We start from the raw sequence: 19,752 nt of genomic DNA, 5'->3' as shown, positions 1-19,752 counted from the left end.
ATCTATCTATCATCTATCTATCATCTATCTATCTATCTATCTATCTATCTATCTATCTATCTATCTATCTATCTATCTATCTTCTATCTATCTCTTTCAAAGTTTCAGTTTCTCCTTAGCTACTGTCCTCCTTTTCCTTGAATTCAATCACATTTTCTGGAAAAAGCTGCCCATGTTAGGTGTCTCTCTTCTTCATGTCCTACTTACCCAGCTGGATCAGTCTGGCCCCTGCACTGACACATCAAAGGCCATTACGAGATCCAACGGGCACTTTTTATCCCTATCTAACTTGCTTCTCCTAAGCAACTGGCATCGTTCCATCAGCCCCTCTTTCTTGAAACTCTACCTTCAGCTTCTGGAACCCCAAATATTTTCATAATTTTCCACTTCACTACTTTCTCTTAAACCCTTCTTTTTCTGTCCATTAAAATAAAAAGTTACCATTAAAGAGTACTTACTGTGTGCCAAGTGCAGCTTAAGAACTCTGCTGGGAGGCCTTGTGGTCAGAGGCTGCAGTTGACCATGGCCTGGCAGCTCTCTTAAGCAGGCAACATGAAGTCCTCCGTCCCAGGGAAGGGCTTCCTGCTCTCTCCCTGACCTTATCTGGAGACCGGCTCTAGGTATGGACCCCTGACACAGCTCTCTGCAGAAGCTTTCCCCCTGCTGCCCATGCGGTAACCAGACATTGTGCTGGGAGCTTTACAACAGGACCCCCTGTCCCCCGCTTCCACAGACAACTAAGACTTGTGCTAGATGCTTTGTGACAGGAGCACGCTGTTTAATACAAATTAGGTGACACCCCCGCCACTGGCCACATCCTTTATGTCTCCCCACACTATGAAATAAAGTTGGCTGTCTCACTAGAGCTGTCTCCAAAAAAGGTTATTCCCACCGTGTCCACAGGCCATACAAAACTCTCCATCACCACTTCTGCCCCTTTGTCCCTGTGGACTGCACTCTGCATACCTTAATCCACTTAATCCCCTATTACATGTGAAGTTGGTACTATTGTGGGCTCTACTTTATCATAAGGAAGTTGAATCATGAAGAGACTAATAATTTGTGCAAGGTCATACAGCTGGTAAAAAGCGTGCCCCTGAATTTTATTTTCTGGCCTTCCTTCACTCTACACATTCTGTCTGCATGGCTGTATCTGCTGCCCAGGCCCAGCAGCTTCCCTATGCTCCAAACCCAAACCATTCTGTTTACCTCAAGACTTACCTATTCCAATGACTATCCTTACTTGAGATTTCTCAGTAATTCCACATGTCCAAAACCCAACAGCTCTTCTCAGAATACAGTCTGAGCTCTATGGAAATACTCAAAGAGAACCTGACTCCAGTCTTCTAACTATCTCCCAGCTACCACCCCATGTTCTAGCCACAGACGATGATGACTGTACAATGTCCAGTCTCTCTCTCAGCTCCATATTCGCTCTTACGCTCCTTTGTCTGGAGGTTTCTCCTGGACCGTTAAGTCTCAGCCTAGATGGTGTCTCCTTTGGAGTGACACCTGTTTGTCCACCTCACCACACCCATCCAGAAGTTGGCAATAAATGCCAGCCTCCAGAATCTTCTCACATCATTCCTCTTACGATAGCACTGTGCTGCAACCGCTACCACCTGTAAGCCACTGACCTTAGGAGCAGGCACCGCGCCACATTCTCAAACACATGTAGGATGGCGACCTAATGGTCTTCATCAGATACAGGCCAAACAAGTTCAAATTATCTTTTAAAGGTATACCTGCTTTTACATGTGAGAGCGCTTGGCTGGCACGCATGTCTGTGCACTACACGCACACCTAGTACACAAGGAGACCAAAGGGTGCTGGATCCCCTGGAGCTGAGGACATGGATGGCAATTATAAGTCACCACGTAGGTCCTGGGAATCAAACCTAGGCCATCTCCTGATGTAGTAAGTACTATAAACCACTAAGCCACCTCTCCAGCCCCAAACTTCCATTGTTATTAAATCAAGGTGGTAGATACCCAAGTACATTCTCAGAGAACTGACTTGAGCCCTCAGTATAACCTCACAAAGTAGGAATTATTGCAACTGATTTAAAGATGAAGAAGCTAAATATAGAGAGTATTAGGTAATTTGTCCAAAGTCACTGAGCTATTAAGCAGCAAAACACAACTAAAACCTATGATCATTAGTTTCTAAAATGCACACACATTATAGTCTGTCACTATCCAGTGCCCTGAAGAACACAAAAGATTTACAAGATCTAATCTTGGCCATGGAGCTTTGGAGCCGAGTTACTTTTGGCTGGAAGGAATAGGGACATCAAATTTAGGAACAGTTTTTTGAAGGGCAACATTTGAACTAGCTCCTAAAGGATGGGTAAGATTTAGACTTGCAGAGACTGGGGCAAAGGGGTAGTGAGGGGACACAGACATTTCTGGTGGTGATGACAGGATAAATATATGAGAAACAGATTTATGGGCAGTCCACTGGGGTTTTCAATATGGGCTGTGGCTGCTATTTTTCACCTTACGATGTACTAATAAAACTAGGCATGTGTCTTACTGCAAGATAAATGGGGTTTTACTAGAGTTGGCATTCACTCTTAAGAGGCAGCCACTGTGTAAACACCTTACAAAATCAATTCGTAAAGAAGCCCACAAGAACATTAAGGAGCTTACTTGCTGCAGTTCTGCAAATTGCTTTTAAGGATGTCATAGTCGGTGTTGAACAGAGGCCCACTGTCCTTCAGCATAGCTTTCTGGATGCTGTACACATGGACACTGGCCGTCACAGCGAGCTTGGACTTCACTGCTACAAGTCAACAGGAAAAGCAGTCTGTTAATACACAGCTTCATAGCTTGTGGGGACTTTAACAAGAAACTCTTCTGCACTAAAACCATTTGCTGTCTATGGTGGTACAAAACCTAAAAGGCCAACAGCTGCACACACAGTGTAACGTCAAGCCTGTCTGTAAGGGGGTGATGGTGCTGGGCCCTTCCCAAGTATAGCACCTGTGAGGGTACCGCTCACCAGGGACACTCAGCAAACACGGTGACGATGTTAAAGATAATGAAGTAATCTCTACCTGAGAAAACTTAAGTTATGTGTTCCAATTTCAGTTTAGAGAAAGCAACTGCATAATATTATTACTAATGAGCTGAGTCTACAGAGCAAAATCAAAAGACCATCACAGGAGCAAACTGTGGGCTCTGCAAGGGAAGACACTGTACCTAAATTATTCCCTGTCCCCAGTGCCTGGCAGAGCTTGGGACATAGTAACCATCACATATAGCACAGTTTCTTAACATTTTCTTTCCCGTCAGAGAAATTTTTATGCAACATTATATATAAGAAATAGGTACATAATTCAAGTATTTACTGATAAGTCATAAAACATCTTACTCAAATAAAAAACAAATTTAACATAATAATGGAACAAGTGTGCGTGTTTATTTTTATATAAAAAATGAAATCTTGGCTGAATATTTGATACTGCAGAATGCAGAACACATCAGTTTTTTTTAGCTAATCAGTATTTTGCTTTTACAATCAGCAGTGCTGACAATGCCACACCTTTGCAGCAATACACAGTACAAAATAGAGGAAGTATATTTAGACCATTTCAAGCTTCTGGAAACCCTGTTCTAATCCAAGCTGAAATTCACTGAATGATTTAAAAACTAAATAAATAAAACAAGTAGCAACTGAAATAGCCATTTTTAGAATCAAATAATCTATCATAAATATAATCTCCAAACATATTAATTTGATACACTAAGGAACAATTATGGGAAAATATTAATTATTTGTTTTCCATAATTAAAGCATTGTTTCTGTAAGAGCACAGAAGCTTGCGTATACAGCAAAAAGACTGCAGCCGAGAACATCCAGCCTCAAGTCTGGGCCAAGGTGGTTCAGAGCGTGCTCACTGGTGTTGCACGGCAGGATGTCACACAATGCAGAGAACACTCACTGTGTTCAGAACTGAGGCTACAGTGAAGTTCCTCGATGCAGCATGGGTGAGCACTGCCACAAAACCCTCAGCACGTTGGATTTTGAATTAAGTTTTGGTTGTCAGGAGCTCTAATCTTTTTACAAGCTCTAAATTCGGTTATTCAACCCCACATGGGGTCACGACCCACAGTTTAAGAAACCATGTCATCTAGAATTCATGGCAACTTTGTATGTCTCCCATGAATCTTGAAATCCTGTCATAGATTATAAATATCAGCTGACTAGCTGTAAAAACGGGAAGTTAGGCAGGTGTAAGATTTTAACTTTCAGAAACCATTAATAAAAGGAATGAAAATATAGCTCTTTGGTTAAATAGCCAAATACACTTTATGCAGACTGCACCCAATCAATGCTATAACCAGAAAAGCAGAAAGTCTCCTCAGCTACTAAACTCTTACCTTCCAATTTATCTTCTCTCACTACTGCAACCTTGTGGCACTGCAAGGAATAACACTTCATCAGTGGAAGTTAGAGCTTGGGATTTCAGTTTCTTTGACAGTAACTCAGTTATGCTTAGCTATAAAATTTGAAAAACACTGGGTTCCCTGAAATATACTACAGTATAGAGCAGTCTGACTTATTTTTAATTTGCATATTTTACATATTCTCAAAAGAAAGAGATAAAGGAAAATGAGAGGCCAGCCTCAATATTTTTATGAAACAAAAATACATCTCAAATCACTGTAAGAACAATTTTTGGTGAATGATTTAATGGCAAATATTGTCTAATCTATGGAACTAGATAACAATTAGATTTGTGTCACTCCATGGGTCAGCGTAAGTTCTAGAGATTACCCTGAGATTAACTCAACATCCAGGAATAACCGAAATAACCTTCAAAGAAAAGAAAGCCTTTTTTCCTTTTCCTCATTGCAACTTTTTAATAATAAACAATTTTTTATTGAATTCTCAAGAGTACCCCGTTTTTCCTGTCACAGACACTAGCTGTTTTTAGAAATCAAGAATATTAACTATCAAGTACAGCATCTGCAATTAACCTAAAACAGAAGGCTGAAAAGAAAAAGGCTTTTTAAATGAAAGCAGAAACTTTAAACAAAGTACAAATGATGAAGAAAAAAAACTAAACTAAAATTTGTATCACAAAGGACATTACGGCTTCAAAACATAAAGACAAAAATGAAGAGAGGAAAACGAAGAGCTTTTAAAGAAACAGGAAGTAGGAGAGACAGGAAGTGTGAGCAAAAAGTTCACAGCCAAAAGCAGCAATGGCCCTGACCCGACTTTAGGAGTTACACTAACTGGTGTTGAGGATGAGAGCAGAACTATCTGCTCAGCCCCAGTTAGCCCTCTGCCCAGCAACACCGTCTGTAGCAGTCACGATGGCCAAGAGCTCAACAAGGGCTGACACACAACAGCACAGCCCGTGTGCCCACAAGAGGAACATTTCTATGACTAGATCAGGGTCTGCAGTTAGAAAGCTGGGTGCAAAATGGGCTGTAAATCTAAGAAAAGGGTAATATAAACCTAGCTGTTTCTATTAAAAGCATATACAAGATCTACAACAAAAGCAGAAGGGAAAAGCAAACCCAATCTAAAAGCCACCTACACGGGACACGAGGGAACCAACAAACCGAAAACAAAAAGGAAGAAACTGAGTTTAAACAGAACTTTAATTGGTGAATTGCCACAATGAGGCATTAGATGATTTAAGAAGGATCTATCCTAGAAAAAAAACTCAAATGATTTTCAGTAATTGTTAGTAAATATTTGTTTATCTCCTCTAAATCTAGTATTTGACTAAAGCAACATACATTTATGTTAATTTAGGAACCACCAAAATTCATAATATAGAAGAGCAATAAGAAGATCAAGCAAGCATTTTTAGCTTGATTGGTTTTTGACAGAAACTCACATTATGCTCAGGCCGACCTCACATTTAGTAACCCTGCTGCCTTAGCTCCCAAGTGTTTCAGGTTATAGGTGTGAGGCCCCATGTTTGGCATCACGGTAAATTTGTTTGTTTTAGCACTGAGGGTAAAACCTTGAACGTTCTCGGCATGCCCTCTACCACCGAGCTATCTCCACAAAACTTCAAAACAAGCCTTTCAAAAACGTAATCATAAATCTGAATTTAAAAAATTCGTGTATTTTTATGTTTTCTCTTTAAAAAAAAAATGAAGCAGGGCAATAGCTTAGTTGGTAAAATGCTTGTCGTGCAAGCATGAGGATCTGAGTTCAGTTCCCAGTATCCATGTAAAAAGATGGGCACAAGCCGGGCGGTGGTGGCGCACACCTTTAATCCCAGCACTTGGGAGGCAGAGTCAGGTGGATCTCTGTGAGTTCGAGACCAGCCTGGTCTACAAGAGCTAGTTCCAGGACAGGCTCCAAAGCTACAGAGAAACCCTGTCTCGAAAAACCAAAAAAAAAAAAAAAAAAAAAAAAAGGGGGGCACAGTAGCACCACTTATAATTCTAGTGCTGGGGAGACCAGGGCAGGAAGGGAGGATCCTGGAGGCCATTGGCCAGCCAGCTAGCCTAGTCAAGTCAGCAAGCTTTCAGGTCCCAGTGAGAGACCTGTCTCAAAAAAACAGAGCGGACAGCTCCTGAAGAATAATACCCAAGATTACTGTCTGGCCTTCACAGTCATGCACACACACGCATGCATACCTACACATATATGTATGCATGCACACATACATGTACCTGTACATACCTGCATGATCAATATATACAAACTAGACATTCCTCAAAATGCCACATTCTGCATATTGCACACTCCTCATGGCTTATGAGAAAAAGCATTAGGAATCAACCACTGAAACACTGAAGACTTGCACTTCAGCCTTAGGGCAGTAGTCAATTCACACCTAAGGAAATAATCTAGACAGGCAGGCAGTTCAGTATGGTCAAGTGCTCCTACACTTGGGGCTACTGAAAACGCACAGGCCAACAGAGGACACGGCACCTTGTTGGTGCAATGGGCACTTGCCGAGGTGAAGATCCCAGCAAGTCCAGCATCAGAAAACTCAAGCCTTACAGACAGAAGATGCAGATTTTTGCTACCTTTTAGAATTTTATTTTATGCTTTTGAGAGATGTCTTATCCGGGTTGGCAGCAAAGCCTTGATTCTTCTGCATCAACCTTACAAATGCTAGAATTATAAACATGTACGACTACACTCAGCTTCAACAAATGTTCTTCAAAGAGGTCAGGTGTGGTGTTTACACCTTTCCAGCACTAGGCAGAGCAGGTGGATCTCTGTGAACATGGGGGTCAGTCTAGTCTACTACCAGGCTGCACAAGTGAGACCTGTCCTTCATAAAAAGACTCCAACTTAAAACTTGACTGTTTTGTAACCTCTGGTAAATTAATAAACTAGGTGATTTAAAAAAGTCATTCTCAACCAAAAACCACTACAAAAAAGCTAATGAGAACTTGTAATGAATGGACAGACCAATCTAACAGGGCCTAATTAGCATAATAAGAACCCACTAACCAGCAGTTCTCAACCTGTGGATTGCAACCCCTTTGGGGGGGTCACATATCAGATACCTTGTCTATCAGACATTTATATTGTGATTCATAGCAGTAGCAAAATTACAGTTAGAAAGTAGCAATGAAATAATTTAGTAGCTGGGGGATCACCACAACATGAGGAACTGTATTAAAGGGTCACAGCATTAGGAGGGTTGAGAACCACTGCCTTAAACACTTGAGAGTTTCAAAAAGCATGTGCCCACCCCTGAGGAGGATATGAAGTCACAAAGAGTTCAGCAGACCTGAGACTGCTTTGTGGTTGAGATGAAAAAGCAGCAGTACCCAAATGTTGGTGGGCTAGAACAGAAGATGCTACACACACCCGCACAGACTGCCAGCTCACGCCTCTGGACTACACCAGCAGCTAGCCTTCAGACCTATTCCCCACTAGTGGGCCACTCTGTGTGACCTATCAAAATGAGTGCTCAAATTAAAAATAAAGTCAACTAGTTTTTCTTTTTTCCTTTTTTAACACCTGAGTTTGTGGCTTGAAATTTAAAAAGGATGAAAATTAAAAACCAGTGTCCTTATACATATTCAAGAGGAAAAAGAGGTTCAAAGAACACTACTCTCTAACGTCTCGTTTCCTAGGTAACTAGCCAATAATGACAGTCACTTCATCACAGCCAAGATATAAACTTTCCTGAGTGTCAGATTAAGTTTATAATTTCTAAATATGCTGGGTGGTGGTGGAGCACGCCTTTAACCCCAGCACTCAGGAGGCAAAGGCAGATGGATTTCCAAGTACGAGGCCAGCCTGGTCTACAGAGTGAGTTCCAGGACAGTCAGAGCTATACAGAGAGATCCCGTCCCAAATAAATAAATAAATAAATAAAGAAAGAAAGAAAGAAAGAAAGAAAGAAAGAAAGAAAGAAAGAAAAGAAAAATCAAAATACTCTCTTCAAGAGATACTTATAACTTCCACACCACCCAATCTTGGTTCTTCCTTCTGTTATTTCTAATACTGTTTATACCTCATACATACATAGGCTTGTTACAAGAGAACTTACAGAATGTCCGTTCTGTATAAGACTGCCAGACACCAAGTAGGTAACATGCAGCTGAGCTCCCGAATTTTCCTTCCGTTTCTTTTCAACATATTCATAGAGCATCCTGTTCCAAACAAGACAGAAATGATTCATTAGCATCTTCGCCTCATCAACTCTTAACTCATGACTTAAGTCATATATTTTTTACTTACTGAACAGGCAGACTTGTGAAAAACAACGGGTGGACTTTAGATGGAGCATGGAACTAGAGCCAACTTGTTTGAATTGGCTCAGTGACCAGGAAGTAACTGAGATAAATCTAGAAATATGCCAAGAGGGACAGAACCCACAGCCAAACAGTGGCAGTGATTAAGTAGCAGATACACAGGGAGTCACTATCTAGCTATGAGATCCAGAATAAAGTTTTCTAGCCTTCACATCCTGAGGCATAAAAGAGAAGTGCCATCACTACACGAGTAATTCTTATCATCTGAATCCATACACTGTACAAACTCTGTTCTCAAAAAAGCTGCGAGTCAGGGGGCTGGAGAGATGGCTCAGAGGTTAAGAGCACTGACTGCTCTTCCAGAGGTCCTGAGTTCAATTCCCAGCAACCACATGGTGGCTTACAGCCATCTATAATGAGACCTGGTGCCCCTTTCTGGCTTGCAGGCACACGTGGAAGGAATGCTATACACATAATATAATATAATAACTAAATATTTTTAAAAAAAAGCTGCGAGTCTGTATGTGCTTTTGGGGACAGAGAAGATCTGGGGTTCTTAGTAATCCTAAGAGATCACCATGTTGAACATGATGGCAAAAATATGTCCACCTCTGACACTGCTGAATTACTTAGACTCAGATGTTTCTTGACTGTAGAATGTAGCAAGTGCTTACAGCAGCCAGTATCTAAATGTTCATTAACATGACACAGACATTGACCATCAAAATCCCAGCAAAATTCTTCAGAGACCTCGAAAGAACAGTACTCAACTTCATATGGAAAAGCAAAAAACCCAGGATAGCCAAAAGAATCCTGTACAAAAAAGAACTTCTGGAGGCATCACAATCCCTGACTTCAAACTCTACTACAGAGCTACAGTACTGAAAACAGCCTAGTATTGGCATAAGAACAGACAGGAGGACCAATGAAACCAAATAGAAGACCCGGATATCAATCCACACATCTTCGAACACCTGATCTTTGATAAAGAAACAAAAAATATCAAATGGAAAAAAGAAAGCATATTTAACAAATGGTGCTCGCATAACTGAATATCAACATGTAGAAGAATGAAAATAGACCCATATCTATAAACATGCACAAAACTCAAGTCCAATGGATCAAAGACCTCAACATAAAGCCAGACACACTGAACCTCATGGAAGAGAAAGTGGGAAGTACACTTGAACGCATTGGCACAGGAGACTACTTCCGAACTATAACTCCAGTAGCACAGACACTGAGAGAAACAATTAATAAAAGGGACCTCCTGAAACTGAAAAGCTTCTGTAAAGCAAAGGACACAGTCAACAAGACAAAACAACAGCCTACAGAATGGAAAAAGATCTTCACTAACCCCACATCAGACGGAGGTCTGATCTCCAAAACATACAAAGAACTCAAGAAACTGGTCATCAAAAGAACAAATAATCCAATAAAAAAAAATGAAGTACAGACTTAAACAGAAAACTCTCAACAGAGGAATCTAAAATGGCTGAAAGACACTTAAGGAAATGCTCAACATCCTTAGTCATCAGAGAAATTCAAATCAAAACAACTCTGAGATTCCATCTTACACCTTTAAGAACGACCAAGATCAAAAACACCGATGACAATTTATGCTGGAGAGGTTGTGGGGTAAAGGGAACACTTCTGCATTGCTGGTGGGAATACAAGCTGGTACAGCCCTTTTGGATGTCAGTGTGGCTGGTGATTTCTCAGAAAATTAGGAAACAACCTTCCTCAAGACCCAGCAATACCACTTTTGGGTATATATCCAAAGGATGCTCAATCGTGCCACAAGGACATGTGCTCAACTATGTTCACAGCAGCTTTGTTTATCATAGCCAGAACCTGGAAACAATCTAAATGCCCCTTGACGGAAGAATGGATAAGGAAAATGTGGTACATTTACCCAATGGAGTACTACACAGCAGAAAAAAATAATGACAGCTTGAATTTTGCAGGAAAATGGATGGAACTAGAAAACATCATTTTGAGTGAGGTAACCCAGTACCTCACTCACATGTACTCACTCAAAAGTGGTTTTTTAAACATAAAGCAAAGAAAACCAGCCCACAAATCACAATCCCAGAGAACTTAGACAATAATGAGGATCCGAAGAGACTTACATAGATCTAATCTACATGGGAAGTAGAAAAAGACAAGATCTCCTGAGTAAATTGGGAGCATGGGGACCTTGAGGGAGGGTTAAAGGAGAGGGGAGGGGAGAGGTAGGGAGGGGAGCAGAGAAAAATGTAGAGCTCAATAAAAATTTTAAAAAAAGGGACAAGACACACATTAAATGCAGAAATGCTTAGAGAAAAATCTTTACTCACTTTTATCCCAAACACCTAAAAACCCTAAAAGCTGGCTCTCCACAATACCTAGTCTAACGATAAGGAGATGCACATCATTTGTCTTTAAGAAATATTTAGCGAATTAGAGAACAAAAAGAAATATTTAGCGAGCTTCTACAACATGCCACACTTCCGTCAACAACAGCCAGAAACTCAGAAGTTCTGAGAGCTTTGAACCCTGGGGGGGGGGGGAGGCAGGTGGAGCTCTGTGAGTTTAAGACCAGCCTGAGTCTCCATAGTGAACTATAGGTCACCAGGAGCTGCATGGTAAGATGTGGTCTGGAGAGGGGCTCACAGAAACCCTCAACCTCACGGTTGACGGCTCTCTTCCTGCACCTGCCTTTCCTTACTGTTGATGCTGTCTTCAGTTATCTTCTTCCTCTATTTTAGTATGACCAGCCACCCCTTAGCCTGCATCTATGGCTTCCTGAGACATGGAATATGGTTCTCCATGATCTATTTTATACAAGTCCATGGCTTCATTTTTCCCTGATGACATCACCATTTGTTCAAACCGCCTTAGCCAGAAATCTGGGAATCATTACCCTTTACTTCTCCTTATGCAATGGGTGCCAAGTCTCATTAGCTCTCCCTCCCAACTAATTCTTGACTCTACCCGCTCCAAATCTCTACTAGACTTTCTCAATCCAAGTGTCAACTGAACTCTTTTCTCACCATCGTTACCTGTGAGGCTGTCATAGTGAATTTTAAAATGCAAGTTAAAAAAAAAATAAAAAAAAAAATCACAACTTTACTGAGCGGCCACTTGTGTTCTAAGCAGTGAACAAAGGGTCAAAGCTCAACCCCTTAGGACTGTTCACCTCTTTCCCAGTGTAAGCTTGAAATGGTAGGAACCTGAGTCAGAGATCTGTTTACCTGTTTTAATCCTAGGGAGGCAGAAGAAATCAGAATTCTTTGAGTTCAAGGCCAGCGTGGCTCACACAGAGAATTCCAGGCCAGCCAGGGCTGTAAAGGTCTAATTCCTCATCAAGACAAAAGCTGAGGACTCCCTCCTACTTCACGCCTTCCCTAACACAGCCCGTCTAACAGAGCACCTCTGCCAAGTGTGACACCTAAGCTAAACTCAACCTCTGTTTATGCGGCTGCCTTTCCCACTACACCATCAGTTCTGAAGGCTGTCCCGTCTTCTGCCAGTTTCGTGGCTTCTTCCACCTCTTCTCTCAAGTCTCCCCCACTGCAGTGACTGTGTCAGAAGGGGCGGTGGACCTGACTGTTGTCTTAATTAGAACCACGCAGTACAAGACCAGACAGGCAAGTCCCAAGTCCCAGAGCTCTGGAGCGCTTCAGCCACGCAGTCTGTTCTCCACAGCTTTCATCTTGTCTATGGCAGCAGTCAGTGCCCTCTGCACGGGTTTCCCAGTTTTGTTTTTCGCTTTTTTTAAAATATTTATTTATTATGTATACAATATCCTGTCTGTATGTATGCCTGCAGGCCAGAAGAGGGCACCAGACCTCATTACAGATGGTTGTGAGCCACCATGTGGTTGCTGGGAATTGAACTCAGGACCTCTGGAAGAGCAGGCAATGCTCTTAACCTCTGAGCCATCTCCCCAGCCCCCAGTTTTTTTTTTAGTTTTTTCTCACTTGTTTTTTGTTTTGTTTTCTTTTCAATCTATTTCCCTTTCTATTGAGAAATTCACAATAAGCCCTTAAAAAAGCAATTTACACATACTTTAATGTTTGTCTCATTTAAGAAAGCCAAGCACTCTATTTCTAACAATATGTGAAATAATTTTTTAATAAAGTATTTATTGGTATCGTTATGTACATTGTACTACAAGTATGTCTGTGTGAGGATGTCAGGTCCCCTGGAACTGGAGTTACAGGCTGTTATGAGCTGTCATGAGGGTGCTGAGAATTGAACCCAGGTCCTCTTGAAGAGCTGTCAGTGCTCCCAACCTCCGAGCAATCTCTCCAGACCCTGTGAATGATCTTTTTTTTTTCTTTCCAAGACATAGTTTCTCTGTGTAGCTTTGGAGAATGTCCTGGAACTAGCTCTGTAGACCAGGCTGGACTTGAACTCAGAGATCCACCTGCCTCTGCCTCCCGAGTGCTGGGATTAAAGACGTGCACCACCATGATCTTAAAAATGAGTGACACAACATGACTTCCTGCAGAATATATTTCCTACACATATGATGAATTACAACTTCCCCTTATCAGTTCTAATCATAATTTCCCCCAGAACTAAGTCAATTTTAGTCCTCCATAACATTTTCACAATCTGAAATTATCTTGTTTAATTCAATGAGAAAGAATATTGTCTGTCAGACACAAAGACTAAGATAATACTTTTAAAAATTAAGAACTGAAAACAACACTTTTCTGTTGTTTTTTTTGTTTTTTTGAGGCAGGGTTTCTCTGTGTTGCCCTGGCTGTCCTGGAACTTGCTCTGTAGACCAGGCTGTCCTTTAACTCAGAGATCCACCTCCCTTTGCCTCCTGAGTGCTGGGATAAAAGGCATGTGCCACCATACTTTTTTATTTTACACTTTCTTGTATTTTTGGTTGTGTGCCTAGCCTTTAAGGGCTGAGTCATCTCTCCAGTCTAAACATGGCTGAAACAGCATCTCCTAGCTACCTGCTGTTCTACATTTTCTTATTGAGAGGTGGAGCCCAGCACTGAGTCAGGAAGGACAACTGAGGGACAACTGAGGCACTGCTGGCATGTGATGCAAATCAGAACGGGGAGTGGCTTCTGTTGTGTTACAGCCCAGAGGGGCTGTGCAAGAAATCTGACTGCTTAAAGATACCATGCTGCAAGGAAGCCTAGCCATACAGGCAGATCATCAGAACACCCTGGTCCACAGCGACGGTTTAGCTGACAAACAGCATTAACTGTCAGACATACAAAAAGATGAATGAAGGGCTGGAGAGATGGCTCAGCGGTTAAGAGCACTGCCTGCTCTTCCAAAGGTCCTGAGTTCAATTCCCAGCAAATACATGGTGGCTCACAACCATCTGTAATGAGGTCTGGTGCCCTCTTCTGGCCTGCAGGCATATAAGCAGACAGAATACTGTATAAATAATAAATAAATAAATATATTAAAAAAAAAAAAGAATGAAGATGACCAGGCTTCAGTCACTGACACTGCCCAAATAAGGCCCCAGAAACCACAGAGCTAATACAGACTACTCCCACTGTGCCCTGTCCAAATTTCAGAATCTATTTGTGTGAGAAAATGGCTATTTTTGCCACTAAATTTTGGGCCAGTTTGTTACACATTCATATAATCAGAACAGTGACAAACTTCATCAACAATCATATTAGCTGTGCTTCAAACACCATCAAGAATGTGCACAGACGGGCTGGAGAGATGGCCCAGAGGTTAAGAGCATTGCCTGCTCTTCCAAAGGTCCTGAGTTCAATTCCCAGCAACCACATGGTGGCTCACAACCATCTGTAATGGGGTCTGGTGCCCTCTTCTGGCCTGAAGGCATACACACAGACAGAATATTGTATACATAATAAACAAATAAATAAATAGATAGAATGTGCACAGACAACCTGCAGAACAGAAGTCAATACATCTCTAGTGTTTTCTCGTTTTCAGTACTCTGTTATAACCTTGGAGCTAGGAAACTAGTATATCATATACTGGAATTATTATTTGGCCATAAAAATAAATTAGGCACCACACAGCCTGGAAAACCTTTGAAAACATATTAAAAGAAACCAGACACGTATAGTATGATTTATATACACTATGTATATTATATATGTAATATATATACACACATATATATCACACACAGACATAAAAATATTTTATAGACAGAAAGAATGGTTGTCTAGGAAAGGTGAGTTGATACAGAGGTTAAAAAAACACTGATTGGGCAGGGCAGTGGTGGTGTACACCTTTAATCCCAGCACTTGGGAAGCAGAGGCAGGGGAATCGCTGAGTTTAAGGCTAGCCTGGTCTACAAAATGAGTTCCAGGACACAGAGAAACCCTTTTTCAAAAAGCAAAAACAAAACAAAACAAAAACCAGTAATCATTAACAGTTAATGATTCATTTTGGACTGGTGAAAATACTCTAAAATTGCTTGTGGTTGCAACAGAAGGAAAAAGTACCACACGGCATTTTAATTTGCATTCAGCTTATCGCTAGTGATGCAAAGTATGTCAGGGCTGTTTCCAATTTGTTTGCTTTTTAATGCTCATGAGTGAGTCATGTATATCTGTGCAATGCATGCAAGCAGTGGAGGCCAGAAGATGTGGGATCCCCTGGAACTGGAGTTACAGATGGTTGTGATTTGCAAAGTGGATGCTGGGAGTTACTGCATCTGGGTCTCTGGAAGAGCAGTCAGTGCTCTTAACTGATGAACCACCTCTCTAACCCCTCTGGTTATATTTTGAATGGTTCAAAACTTTTCATCATGCTTCTGCTGGGTTGCTTCTGTTTTACTAAGTGGGATGATGTCTGAATTGGCATTAAATGTCTTTCCTGCTTTGTTGAACAGGTAAAAAACAAAAACTGATGGTGGTGAGAGCGGTGAAACTCTGTGAAAACACTAAAAAACATTCAATTGTATACATACAACGGTAGTTCAAATATATTTGATAGAACTAACAGCAGTGTGACAGTATTACAGATTAGAGAAAAAATGTGACACATGAAATCCTAATTGAAGCCAGAAGGTAAAAACTAGAAAGGAACATTCCGGGAACCTAGGCTGAGAATAAGTTTAGCATACCTGCTGAAAAGCATGTGTACTGAGACTACAGGAAGGAGGTATGGAGCATGAGATGAAGTCGGTACACAGGCAGCAGCCAGACGGTTGCTAAGGCTAGAACCTGTCAAGCGCATCTTGGAGTCGATGAGGTGAGTACAGCAGCAGTTGCTTCACTGCCTAGTCAGACCCTTACCATTGAAAAGAATACGGCACGGCCAGCGGTGGCACTCAACGCCTTTAATCCAGGCGGGAGGCAGATCTCTGAGTTCAAAGTCCTGGCCAACCAGAGCTACACAGCGAGGCCCTGTTTACAAGCAGACAATAAATAAAGCTCTTATATGTGTCCATTCCCAAAGTTATTGCAGCTCTTAGGTTTGGGTCAAAGCTGACCTTAGGCAGTATTGGTAAAAACAGGTCTAAACCTGGCTCCAAACCAACACTTACAGGTCTTGAAAGTGTAATCATCACAGCTAAAATCAAGTCTCCTACACCCATAGAATGTTAGATCAAATAAAGCCCAACTGACCTGCTCTAGAGTGCAGGGCTTTCTAAGACATGCACCATGTTAGCATGGCTCAAAAAAACTCCAACCACTGACGGAACAAATAAAAACCAGACCACCCAGGAGCAGGACAAACTAAACCAGGCATTTAATCCATGCATGATTTCTCAAATGGTTAACCCATCCGTCCTCTTGGGATTTAGACAGCACTCTGTTCCTCTGTAGATCAAAACATTCTAACATTGATTTCAAAGTTGCCTTTTTTATTTTGGCCTCAAGTCAGATCTGTTTTAACAACAACAACAAAGATGCTGCAGAAGGCAAGAAGGGCAGTGCTCTGGCCATCCTAAGCACTCTTTTTACTTTCACTTAAATAATCTAGTATCTTTCTAAACTACATTTAATTAGTGTGTGTGCATACACACATGCAACAGCTCGTGGGTGGAGCTCAGAAGATCACCTGTTCTCTCTCTCTGCTGTCTAATCCCCAGATTTGAACTTGGCCATCACGCTCAACAGCAAGCACCTTCGCCCACGTGTGCCATCTCGTTGGCTCTAGTTCTCACACCCTATACTATCAGACAGCTAATGTCAAACACGTGTTGGCCTCTGTCATAGCTTCAGTTGTCAACTCAGCACACTCAGAAACAGGTGACCCAAACTGAGGACCTGCAGGCATGTCTGGGGGGCGTCTGATGTAGGCGGGGCCCAGCACACAGTGGGCAGATGGTCCTGAGGTGTATAAGCAAGCAGAACGAGCCCAAAGAGAGCAAGCCGGTGAGCCCTGCCTCTTCATGTTTCTGTTTCAGTCCCTGCCCTGTAAGACAAACTCTCTCCTCCCCACGTTTCAGTCAGTGTTTTATCACAGCAACAGAATCTTTATGAGAATGTGGGCTAAAGTCAGGCCTAACGAACACATGAAGATATAAGATCTAATGCAGCAGACACACGACTCTGAGCTATAAACAGGAACGGTTGACCCATCTGATAAAACTGTCGCTGTGATAAAAGACCATGACAAGAACAACTGTTGAAGTCAAGAGTTTCTTCGGGAGTACAGTTCCAGAGGTGTAAGAGTCCGTCACGGGAGGTGTGACAGGCAAGGGCGGTTGAGCAGGAAGCCAAGAGTTCCTATCTTCAACACAAACATAAACACAAAACACAGAGTGAACATGCCAAGGGAAAGGACTAGAAACACTCACAGCTTGCCTCCAGTGAGGCGCTTACTCCAGCAAGGCTGTACCTAAACCTCCCCAAACAGTGCCACCGGCTGGGGACCAAAAGCTCAAATATATGAGCCAAATCAATACACGGAGTGATGTTAACCAGAGGCCAAAGTCTGGAAGAAAAAAAAAAAAAACTCCAGCAAAATTATCACAACACATTTGTACACAAGTCCAGTGAACTAAAAGAGAGGAAAAACAGGGCTGGGGAAATGGCTGAGTCAAGCACTTCCCACGCAAGCTCGAGGATCTAAGTTCAAATCCCCAAACCCACACAAAGCTGGGTAAGGTAGCACCGCTCTCCTGTGGTGAGAGGGAGGCCGACAGAAGGAGCCTCAGAAGTTTGCTGGCCAACCAGTCTGGTGTAAGCAACAGAGAACAAGTTGGAAAGGGAGGAACCGAGCCCAAGATCATACTGACCTTCCCATGTGCTCCGTGGCCTCTGGGCATCCGCGTTCACATACACAAGCGCGCGCGCGCGCACGCGCACACACACACACACACGCACACACTCAATACAAAACAAAGACAAAAATGATATTCTTTTCTATTAGCCCGGGGGCATGGGGAGCGGTTCTAACCTAAGCATTAAAAACAAAATGAAAGAAAACTCCAACATCATTAAAGTTAGCAGTAAATGGGACTTACTGTTTTGCCTGGTTAACATGAACTCCTAGCGTATAGCTTAGCCATTTGTAGGTCACCTGAAAAAGAAAGAACAGCTTTTAAGGCTTTTTTAGACGATTCCAGGGTACAGGTAAGTGCCAAGAGTCTGCGCCTAAAGATTCTTGTTCTAGGATGATTATGTCCTGTAAACCATCTTTGTGACAAATAAGACTAAGATACTTATTTTACAAATATTAAGATGTTTCAAATTGATTGATCGGTACCAAACTGTGTCCCCCTGGGCTCACGAGGGCAAAGACCTTGATCTTTCCTGATCTCAACACCAGCCCAGAGAGGCGGGTCCTGTTGCTTTCAGTATTTAAATATCCCGGAAGAAAAAACGTTTCCCGGACGATAAACCACCAGGAGTCGGTAGCGCAGAAAGACTTCGTGTCTCCTGCACCGCACACTAGGGGCTGGAGGGACCCACCACCCGACAGGGAATGGGGAGGAGGCCTCACGAGCCAGGCCAGCTTCCCGGGCTCTGCGCCCAGCGCCCCTCTAGCCCGCCCGGGGCCCGCGGACTTCGGAGCCCGCTAGAGGCTCTGCCCACCGGGACTATCTCCCCCACGGCTGCGTCGCGGTGCCCCGTGCCGGCTCGGCAGGTCCCCCAAGCACAAGCACCCGGTCGAGACCCCCGCGCCCTGGCAGGCCCAGGACCCCTCGCATCCGCCTCCCCTGGTCCCAGCTCCTCACGATCTTGTTCTGGTCCGTGACGAACTCGTCTATGTTTTCCAGATACAGCTGTTCCGCCATGGTGGTGCAGCTCCGAGCCCTTTGCTCAGACACAGCCGCAGCTCCCGCCGGCGGGAAACGGATTCGTTCACTCCCAGGTCGCGGGTCGTCTCCCAAGGCAACGAGGCGACGCGCTACGGCAGCAGACGAGGGACAGACTACTGAGAGTCAGCCCGGGGCTGATGTAGAGGAAACTGGATTTAGACCGGAAGTGAAGGGTGGGCGCTTGGTTGTCTGAGTGCACCTGGGAGCTTTCCAATCTCTTCTTTGTCAGTAAGACTTTTGCTGACTCGGGACCATATATGTCACCTCTCTGAGCAAGAGTTTTTCCGCTTGGAAAGTGAGAAGAATACCTTTTGCTGTCTAGCAGTGAAATTCAATGGTAGCTCACTTTCCCAATTGGGTTTCCTTCCTAATGCCTGGGGGGGGGGGGGGTGTGAACTAAACTTGCAAAGAAGCCACGTCTCCGGAGACTGCTGGATTGATGAGCATTTCAGTGCTGTGGAGAGATTGGAATGTTGCCGGTCCAGAGGCTAATTACCTTATCTTGAAATAATTCTAGCCCTCTTCTGTAACAGAATCACCACCTTGAGACTTCATGGATAGGAACCTTTCGGAACCTATTAATTTAGCCGACTACTGGCTTCCGCCAACCTAAAAAACGAAGAAGGTCATCAGATAGCATCTTGTCCTATGGGAAAACTTCCCCCATACGGATGTATCCGCCTTTTTGAATGTATTTTAAACCTGCCTTGCTTTGTGTCTTTCATTGCTCCGTAGAACTATAAAACTTCATGAAGCTGCTTCCACATTGGAACGTGGGGTTTGGGGTAGCCAAGCCCTGGTCACTTAAAAATAGCTCCCGTTAAG

General features: G+C 42.8%; 1 protein-coding gene across 2 annotated transcripts in view; it reads right to left on the bottom strand.

The window, feature by feature from the left end:
• Positions 1-19,011, bottom strand: part of Pold3 (DNA polymerase delta 3, accessory subunit) — a 39,137-nt gene extending 20,126 nt beyond the window's left edge. The window contains exons 1-5 of one of the 2 annotated variants that reach the window (XM_013350110.2): positions 18,844-19,011; positions 18,130-18,185; positions 8,495-8,597; positions 4,386-4,425; positions 2,652-2,784 (exon numbers count right to left, since the gene is read on the bottom strand). In XM_013350110.2, coding sequence (XP_013205564.1) covers positions 2,652-2,784; positions 4,386-4,425; positions 8,495-8,597; positions 18,130-18,185; positions 18,844-18,903 — 392 coding nt within the window. In that variant the 5' untranslated portion in view covers positions 18,904-19,011. The remainder of the gene's footprint in view (positions 1-2,651; positions 2,785-4,385; positions 4,426-8,494; positions 8,598-18,129; positions 18,186-18,843) is intronic. The other variant, XM_005357507.3, reaches the window with a different exon arrangement.
• Positions 19,012-19,752: the final 741 nt, after the last annotated feature.

The sequence above is a fragment of the Microtus ochrogaster genome, chromosome 22 (assembly GCF_000317375.1).
Source record: "Microtus ochrogaster isolate Prairie Vole_2 chromosome 22, MicOch1.0, whole genome shotgun sequence".
In the NCBI taxonomy this organism is placed as follows: Eukaryota; Metazoa; Chordata; class Mammalia; order Rodentia; family Cricetidae; genus Microtus; species Microtus ochrogaster.
This window is presented reverse-complemented; position numbering and strand designations above follow the sequence as displayed.